The 9,975-nt window shown below is 37.8% G+C and overlaps 1 protein-coding gene across 1 annotated transcript; it reads left to right on the top strand.

Annotated features, from left to right (window-relative positions):
- The first annotated feature begins 248 nt into the window (after positions 1-248).
- On the top strand, positions 249-9,247 carry LOC140167674 (ras-related and estrogen-regulated growth inhibitor-like). The gene is made up of 5 exons (XM_072190974.1): positions 249-375; positions 4,202-4,276; positions 4,979-5,052; positions 7,209-7,225; positions 8,703-9,247. Exons 1-5 carry the CDS (start codon positions 249-251, stop codon positions 9,040-9,042), a joined length of 633 nt encoding a protein of 210 aa, XP_072047075.1. The 3' UTR covers positions 9,043-9,247.
- The last annotated feature ends 728 nt before the right edge of the window (positions 9,248-9,975 follow it).

Consider the following 9,975-nt stretch of genomic DNA (forward strand, 5'->3'; position numbering starts at 1 on the left):
CCGTATCTCCACATTATACAACTCTGGGAAATATATAGCCATATTATGTTTATTAGCTCAGCTTTAGAGCAACAGATATGAAAACATCTTTGAATTATGCTTTACAAATCCACTTGATTACTCACGTTTGAAAAGTCAAAGGAAAGACAAATTAAGAAGTTAAACAGCCTCAAAGACAAAAATGAAGATCTAGCGAAGAAAAGAAATGCCGTACCGGATATTGACTTGGCGGGAATACAGCTGAAAAAATGGGTTGTAAACAACACAAAAAGGAAGCTTACGGACTCGCAGAATTCCCTGCTGGCAAAAGGTTTAAATTTCGCGGTGTCGGTGGACAGGATTCCCAACGAGGATTTCATTGTCGCGGCCGAGAAAGTGAGTTGGAAATTACCACCTGGAGAAGCACAAAACCTACGTGCGGAAGTCGCAGGAGTGTTAAAATCAGCGAAAATCCCGAAATCGAACATTAGCAAAGAGGAAAGAGTAGCACTCAAACAGTTGAAAAAGGACAAGTCAATCATAATAATGGGTGCAGACAAGGGTAGAAGCACGGTTGTTACATCTACCGACTTAAAGGAGACCCCACTTCAAAGTACAAGCGGAAGTTGTTGGGTACCTTACAGAGACTGAAGAAAGAAAACAAGATTGACAATAACCAATATAAGTTGCTCTACCCCTCTGCTGAAAGTACACCACGCATATACTGCACCACAAAGATTCACAAAGAGGGATACCCGGTCAGACCAATTGTGGATTACACTGGATCCATCGCGTATCAGACATCTAAAGCGTTAGCGGAGATTATATCCCCACGGTAGGAAAGACAGCCCATCATGTCACCAACTCGCGGGGATTAGCGGAAGAACTAGCTACCGTCAGAATTGACGACGAGGACATTTTTAATTCACATGATGTCGTGTCACTGTTCACGAATACACCAATAAAACGCTGGAGATAGTGAGAGATTATCTGGACAAGGACACCACGCTGAAACAAAGAACATTGCTTAACACCGAGGACATCATCGAATTACTTGAATTTGTCTTGACGACGACATATTTTTCCTTCAGGGGAGAAATTTACATGCTAATTTTGTTTTTTCATTTGCTGCAAGACTATCGTATGTGCCACATACGCTACTTTATTGGGCCTAAACAACAAAATCACGGAATGCTACACCATCGTAAGTGCAAAACAGTCTCTAACACATCACTGGCTGTGACGCTGACGGCTGTATGCGTTGTCATCATGCTGGTTAAGTTCATAGCTCCCATGACTGGTAATAGAGACGATCAATCCGGTGTTTTTAGTTTTAGATTCAGTAATAAATCTTGAGAGATAACATTACGGCAAAAGGTGTCTTGCTATTGTACATATTATGTACCAAAATAAATTAACACTTGTTAAGAAACATAAAATGACAAAATATTGGATATTTGAGCCGATATTACGCATATCCTAATTTAGCAAGAATGCTACACTATCGTATGTGGCACATACGATAGTGTTGCACTCTACACCTATTTCTATTTGAGTGCAACACTATCGTATATGGCACATACGATAGTGTTGCACTCTACACTCATTTCAATTTGAGTGTAACACTATCGTATGTGGCACTTACGACATCTAAATCAGTTAATAATTCATCGATTTATTAACTTTAACACCATCTATATAGCTTATATTATTAAAATCAAATTGCTTTACATTCCCATATCATTTTATGGCTACTTTGAAACAAACGGCTACGCTAAACACAAAAATGCTCCTCCTGTAAAACTGTCCAAACTGCACTTACGATAGTGTAGCACTCTGCCGACGAAATAAACCCCCGTAAAAACCCAACAACAACAAAATAAAAAACAAACAAATAAAACCCCTCATAGGGCAGCTTTTTTTTTTTCTAATTTACTCGACCATGAATTAAGGTGCGATACAGCATGATCGTCCTGAAATGGATTTGAACTATATGCTCTGTAAAATTGTAACGCTCTATAAAGTCTATATTCACCTACACAGGTATTGTCACCAAATTGGAAATTGTATTTTCTTATCAAAAATGTATTACAACAATAGCTGAAGAAATATTGAAGATGGCTTGCATGCAATTGAAAGGATTGTTATGTAAGTTTGAATAACGGCATTATTTGTCATTTTACAAAAATTGTGAAACTTTGAATTTTTGTTTAAACATCGTGACCCATGCAGTTGACATCGGCACGCAATGGATAAATTGAGATGAGTCAATATTCGTCGAGTAAATCGCGTTGATGCCATAAGATACATGCAAAGCTTCCTAATGGAGACAACTTTCTTAGAACTAATCTGGTGACGGATGAAGAAATACAAGACGTATACGGGATGGGTGTTTGAGCGCACCTGAACCCCATTCCTTAGACAAAAACCGGCGAGGTATTTATATTATAGGCTATTATAATGGTAGTAAGGAAGATCCTTTGAGGCGATATCCTGTTTCAAAAACAAAGATGTGAAGAGGGTTGCTACGAAACGAGTAGACAATAATATGATACACTGTAAAAATTATTGGCCATAAATTTAACCATATTTTGTTAAAATTTAGATATAAATATGGTTTAGAAAAAACAAACAGATTTATTCAATATTTTATCAGATACGACATCAGATAACTTTTGCACAACATTTTGTAACGTTTTGTCGATCTTTTTAGCCAATCTTGTTGTACATTTATATTTATATCCAATAATATAAGAAATAATGACAAAACTATTGCAAAAATTGTATGAAACAGAATCACCCAATAATCCTTCACATTAACACAAAGTATCCCATAAGCCTTAGGGTGTTCTTACAGAACCCCCACCCCACCAAGACAAGGTCCCCAAATTAACGACGTGAGAAACGTGCCATAAAAAATAATAATTATGTATGTGCATAATGCATGATTTTTATATCCTGTTGCGGTCCTTGATATATCGGTTAGCGAAGGTTGGCGATATGACGATGAATTCGTACACAAGTCGCTCGAGATGAGCGATTAATTTCCAACCAATAAACTCATCGTTGTTTCCAATCGGTGTTTCGCTATTCAAACTGAATTCATACTCTATCGCTGAGCGACGAGCGATTGGTTTAAGTGAAGCAGCGTGCTTTATGTTGCGTCCATTGGGAAAAACACGCTACCTCATTGGTAAAATACCAACCGCTCGTCGCCAGTCAGTGATGGAGTATTAGTATTGGGCCTGGAGGAAGCCACTTCGCTATGAAAAATTAAAAAATTAAAATGGAACTTCAGTATACAGAACATCTATGCCTCATGCCTCAATATCACGTATCATCGCAATTCGCAAGGGCAAGGACGAGATATTACATTAAAGTACGGTACCCTCTATAATACGCCTGCTTTTATAGTCGGCGTTTTAAGGGGGATGGGAGGGGATATTGCTTTGTCTTGTTGTTTTTTGTTTGTTGTAAATCGACAACGACGATGCGTCGATGATAGCCGGTGGTTAGTTGGTGATCCTCTTTCGATATGGTCTATATTGCCTCTGTGGGCAACCCAATAAAATCTTAATGTCCACAATATCAATATCCTATATGTCATCTCACATGTTTGTATGCATAATATTGCTTGAAACTTACAACGTTTACCTCAATTTCTTTCTATAATTGTTCACTTATTTTAGCGAAGTTCACAGGCATGTATATACAAATATATTGTATAAACAAACACGCACATACAAATGCATAGGTGCACGGTGACGAAGCGGTACAGCCTCTAGCTCGTAATCGGAGGGTTGTGAGTTCGAGCCCCGGCGGTGCCATCGTACTGTACACTTGGGCAAGGGACTTTATCTCACTTGCTTCTCTCTACCGATGGGTGAAATGGGGAGCTGTTAGGAGAAATATTGTCTATTGAGCGCCGCCCAACGGTGTGAGCATTTGGGCATTGTATGGCAGCTGACATATTCTAATGACAGCGGAATAAATGTAAAGCTCTTTGATACATGTGAAAGGCGGTTAATAAATGTCAACATTTATTTACTCATCGCAAACAGTTCGTGAATCGGAAGAGTCAAAATTACGATTTTTGAGATATTTGTCTCCGGTTGTTGGATCCAAATATGGCTGATTAACATTGGCCTTTCCTTCTTTATCATCATTATGTCACCTGAAAATAATTCCCCGTGAGAGCTATACCTCCATCATATGTGTTAATTTTTTATTCTCATTTCAGCTACTGTAGTCCGCTACTTAACCAAAAGGTTTATCTACGAATATGATCCCACGTTAGGTAAGTTAATTTGTTTGATTGTTGTTTTGTGGGTTGTGTAAACTTGTGTTTGAAGGGAGGGTGCGCCGGGTGGGGTCAGGACTGTCATCTCTCACACATTTTCCCGCATTTTGCCACTTTTTCACGCTCTCACTGCTTCTTAGCTTCTCGAGCGCCCTGGCGCCAAAAATCAGGGGTCAACAATTAATAATATTTTAGTCGCGAAACAATATTTCCGTTCTGCTACCCCTGTTCGACAATATTTCACGCCAAGCAAATCCAAAAAGTTGACAGCCGTGGTGGGGGGAGGGGGCATTGGTTTGTAAAGATCTGACTTTTTACCGCCTAATTGGGGAAACACACCTCCAACCGTGGACGTCGGTTGTCGGATGAAATGTATAGCAGCGTGTCACGTTTGTTAGGTAGGGGATACCCCTTGGTATGTATATAAACAGTCTGCCAGAGACGTAGCAAGAGCCTCAGGGGCCCATGGGCCAGGAGAAGTGCGGGCCCTTTTGACATAATTTCATTTCGCTTTTGCTCGGGTCCCCTGGACTTGAAATATTCAAAAATGGCAATCAAGGTGTTGGACCAACGCTACAGATATCATTTTGAATGAAATCATTTCTAAATTTAGATTTGATAAGAACCTATTGATAAGATGAATTCCAAGTATTTATGTATATCGATGTTATTTATATATTTCATTTTCTTCAAATGCAGAATTCACATATCGACATCAAACGTCCATTGATGATGAAGTTGTTACAATGGAGATTTTAGATACAGCTGGTCAGGTGAGAATGTTATACCTCCAAAAGGTCTGCAGACTATAGCCTCATCTTTCGGGCCGAGTTCAATGACCTCTCCCCCCTCATATTCAAACACTTGATGAGTTCCAATCTCCAGCTCTTTATGATATTGACCGTTATTGACAAAATAATATGGCAAATGGCTATAATACCCCCTGATTTGGTATAGGAATTCTTGAGTTAAGTCGTATACAGACTCCGAGTATTGTACGTACAATATTGTATGTACAATATGTACGTTATTTAATCTATTGCCATTCTATTTCCAGTAATGTTTAAGTTCTAACGAATGTTTGATGATGAAAAATCGATAATATGTTACATACAATATCTAGCAGAAATATATTATCGATTTTACGTCATCAAACATTCGTTAGAACTTAAAAATTACTGGAAATAGAATTGCAATAGATTAAATAACGTACATATTGTACATACAATATTGTACGTACAATAAAAAGTCTGTATACTGCTTTATGATCCATACATGTGTCAGGTACACTACGGGTCAGAGGGGAGCATTACACCCAAACATCGAGACAAATAAAGCTGACACACAAGAGGAATGGTATGGGTTCTATTAATATAAATGCGATTATTGACTTCTTTCACTAATTTCCAAGAACAATGCATTAATATTAGAAGTATTCCGCAGTTTTTAGTTAAATGGCTAAAACTGGATTCCCCATCACCTTAATTTAAAATAGCAATTTGTGATTTTTTCCCGAAAAGTTTCATTTAATGATCCTATACGCTCGTACAGACTCCTTTTGAAATGAAAATTGAGAAATGAAAGGGGAAAGTGCAACACTTGAGGCTAGCAGTTTCTTTACGTCCATAAGGCAATGTTAAACGGAAAACAAAATTTAGAACACACCAGGGGAAAATACATTGAACATTTAAAATGTCAAAGCTAAATTGAAAAGCGAAAAACACATCAATCATCTGTAAATGTATTTAAAGGGGTAAACATAGTAAATAAGATAAATATTTACAAGGTTTTCTTCGTAGCTGCTATTTCTGACACATAATAAATATAATATGTAGATACATATGCATATCTAAAACCGATCCTAGAGTTCTCAAAGATCACACTTTAAAATAGTATACTCGTATAGTTTCTATTTATTACTAAGGTATGATGAAAAGACACAAAAGACACAAAATTTATACATGCAATGACAATATCAAATTGCCCCGTGAGATTTTTATAAATGTTTTGAATTCGGAATTCTTTTTAAATTTGATCAAACTGACAGTCTTAAAGAGATAACTGAAACGAACTAGTAAAATGAAAGAATCACGATCTAGGAAATTGGCTTGCTGCTGTGCCTGAAGTCAATATCTATAATGGAAGACAAATTCATAAGTGAAAATGAACGCGTTGGTACGGGTCACAGTTTTTTTCACTTATTTCAGATTTTATATGTGACTTGAACACGACCAAAAGTCAAGTCAAGTCCTCTTAAATCGGTAATACCGAATAAGTCCACGCAATGTTAACACTCAGCGGAAGGGGTAGTAGGGGACATCTATGATTGCGTTTTTACGCTTGATGAGGACTTCGTTTCGGGGACGCTTTACGGTCCTAATCCTTGTTGTGTGGGTGTGCTATTCAGATATAGTCCTCGCAAGTATAACAAACGCACCCGACATACACATCCGACCCTTCAAACGCCCCTGCCCATCCCATCTATTCATCCCATCCATCCCTCGCACACTCAACCGCACCCGCCCCACCCCACCCCACCCCACCCCACCCCACCCCTCACATACCAACATTCATTACAATTCATGGCACAAAATTTTAAACTGTTACCTATTTGGGGCCCAACACACGATGTTTTAATGGCTAAAATTAAAGATGAACAATAATTGCTTTACTTTTTTTCTATTAAGATTTTTTTTTGGGGGGGGGGGGATGTCCCCCATGGAAATATTTAGGAGGTGATGAAGACAATTTACTAAATCGTTTTTCATTAATTATTATTTTGTACATGCATGGAATAATTTTCATGAATTTTCCGACATACTAGGGCCCCTTGCTTCTGTAAATATCACAAAGATGAAAATGTTAAATTTGAAGAATATCATTTTGACGAATTTTATTGAACCTGATTGCCTTATGGCGAATCTTACAGAGGCCCATCAAGATCTGGTACTAGAACAAATCCAACCGCTTTTGTGTTTAGTTTCGTTAATTAAGTAGTCAATATAATTGAGAATACACTGCACACGTGTTTTTTTATCTTTTTCTTTTCCCCTTATTTCATTTTCGCTTTTGCTTGGGGCCCCTAAACCCTCGAGGCCCATGGACTTCGTCCACCATGTCCTCCCGCTTGCTACGCCCCTTCCCATCACACCTATTCATCCCATCCATCCCTCACACACTCACCCCCACCCCACCTCACCCCTCACACACCAACATTCATTACAATTCATGGCACATCTGGGTCTGCTAAATCAACATTCATTATACACAAACTGAAAATCGTTTTTTATTAATAATTCGCAGACACTAAGATACAAAAAAGAGTACTCCTCATACCTACAAAATAACACCATCCCCCAAACACGCTTCTTTTGCCCACTTTTATGTACTAGGTTGACTTTTTCATACAGCAAAATAACTTTCATTCAATCAGTCGCTGAATCGCTTATGATTGAAGTACAAACCAAGTATCATTATCCATCACGTTTCATTCGGGTTGATATCGTTGAAGTTGTTGCTCTGTCGATTTCAGTTATTATTTTTGCTTTAATTATCACCAGTTCTCGGAATGAAGCATGCTTTATTACCAGGCCTCTGACTAAGATAGCAATGATCAGTGACAATGGCCTTGTTACTTGTTTATAACTCTCATATAACAAGAAGGCCATTGAAGCGTTTTGCATATCAATTTGATCTCTTCAAACGTGATGCGTTTTGCATACGTAATGACTTCCAGGAATGACATTTAAGTGAGAAGGAAAGCTTCCTAGATACCTTTGCCCTTATATTAGCTCTTATTGAAACATGTTCATGTTGAAATGTGAATTTTCTTTGAAGGGACGCAACAGGCTACAGTTTCCGTCAAATATTCTCAGAATGCGATGCATTGTCATGGGCTCAACATAATTTGGAATATCTTGATACCTATGAAAACCGCTTGTAATTTTAAGCCCAAAACACGTCGTTTATCGGGCTAAAAAGGAAGATGTAAAGGGTACTTCTTCGTTTATTTTTCTTCGGGATCCAATGGAAAAAAATAGGGAGCGTGTCCCCCCCCCCCCCCGCGCTTCCGTCACCTCTGGATAAACACGTATGTTTCTTTTTTTTATCCCGAGTATGCAATTTAGGTTGAGTGTGTTTTGGTGACAATAGGTGTAAATTGCTTAGCCAAAATTTGAATGGAATTTTAAGCCCAAAACACGTCGTTTATCGGGCTAAAAAGGAAGATGTAAAGGGTACTTCTTCGTTTATTTTTCTTCGGGATCCAATGGAAAAAACATGGATCAGAATACAAATGAAGTGATTGAACTTCCGGTTTAAAGTTTGTCAGTTTGCAGTATTATCAAGCCTTCTATGCTACAGAATAGTTCTGCTAAAATCACATTTTACTTAACGTGACCTTTTTTGTTTTTCTATTTTGCAGGAGGAAACGATACATTGTGCAAATCAAAAACTATCTCGATGAAATCAAGAAAGCCAGAAACGTTTCTCTAGTAATCATTGGTAACAAAAACGACTTGGATCACATTCGTGAAGTGAGCTTGGAAGAAGGAGAAAAATGCGCACAAGATCTAGCATGTGCTTTCTTTGAGAGCTCCGCTTGTTCCGGAGATGAGAACATACGTGAAGCCTTTCATGAACTCTACAGAGAGGTTAGAAGAAGAAAAGCCATAGAGAATGGGAAAGGAAGGCGAAGAAGCTCTATCCAACAGATGAAACAGGTTTTGAATAAAACATTTACAAAGATTAACAATAGGCAATAGTCCTGTTTTGGAATCCAATGGAGATGTATTTACTTCGTTTACCATGAAGTTTATCCCGACGCTAAAGTGACACGATGAAAAATAACAGAAAGAACGGAAACAGTATTTCGATATAGGATTTTTACGAATTTAAGATCAATATAATTATATGAGAAACATAATATTTACCATGCTGACCATGGATAATGATACACATTATATTAACCAGCCATGTACACTATTATAAATCCTAATTGATAAATTCGTGAGGGAGATCACTGCACGGAGGCTATCTTTACAACTGTGGGTGCCAGTGTCTGGAGAGTGGCCCATATAGCACACATTTGGGTATGAGGCTGAGCTGATATGGATGGAAAGTTGTCCAGATGCAGCAAGAGAAACGTTTGTGTACACCTTAGCGCCCAATCGATCTTCATATCAGAATCACAATACAGCAACTGCTATGGATGGAATGTTGTGGAATGCGAAACTATTGTATTCCTGATACTGGGTGAGGCAGAAAAACACGTTTAACGTGTACGTTTAGAAGATTTAAACTGCGCACAAAAGGTGTCGCTACGCTTAATTATATAAGAAACAATTTCTAGATGAAATTAACATAAATGCAAGTTACATGTTTTATAATTAAATGGTGACAAAAACTAAAATAATTGTGCATTTTGATGACGCATATTTTGTTGTGAATTGACAAAATAATATAATACGTCATATATACATCACGACGTAATGAATAATTAATCCAATAATAAATCGAATTGCCAACAAAATTAAAATACTCTAAAAGAATTATGGCAGAGGTTGGATTTTGGTAGCCTATTTTGTTTTACACAACTGGTGCAATTTACAATGTCAGATGTTGTTACTTTCTGTCACAGTGATTTATTATGTGCGAAAAGATGATTTTGACAACTTTAAATAATGCGTGCTTTATGA

Source organism: Amphiura filiformis, chromosome 13 (genome assembly GCF_039555335.1).
Source record: "Amphiura filiformis chromosome 13, Afil_fr2py, whole genome shotgun sequence".
Lineage (NCBI taxonomy): Eukaryota > Metazoa > Echinodermata > Ophiuroidea > Amphilepidida > Amphiuridae > Amphiura > Amphiura filiformis.

Excerpts from the sequence above, each read along its gene's own strand:
- LOC140167674 (XM_072190974.1), top strand. The coding sequence starts at position 249 with ATGGGTTGTAAACAACACAAAAAGGAAGCTTACGGACTCGCAGAATTC. Across the intron at positions 376-4,201 it reads TCATTGTCGCGGCCGAGAAA|TTTTTATTCTCATTTCAGCT; the intron begins GTGAGTTGGAAA and ends ATATGTGTTAAT. Across the intron at positions 4,277-4,978 it reads CGAATATGATCCCACGTTAG|AATTCACATATCGACATCAA; the intron begins GTAAGTTAATTT and ends CTTCAAATGCAG.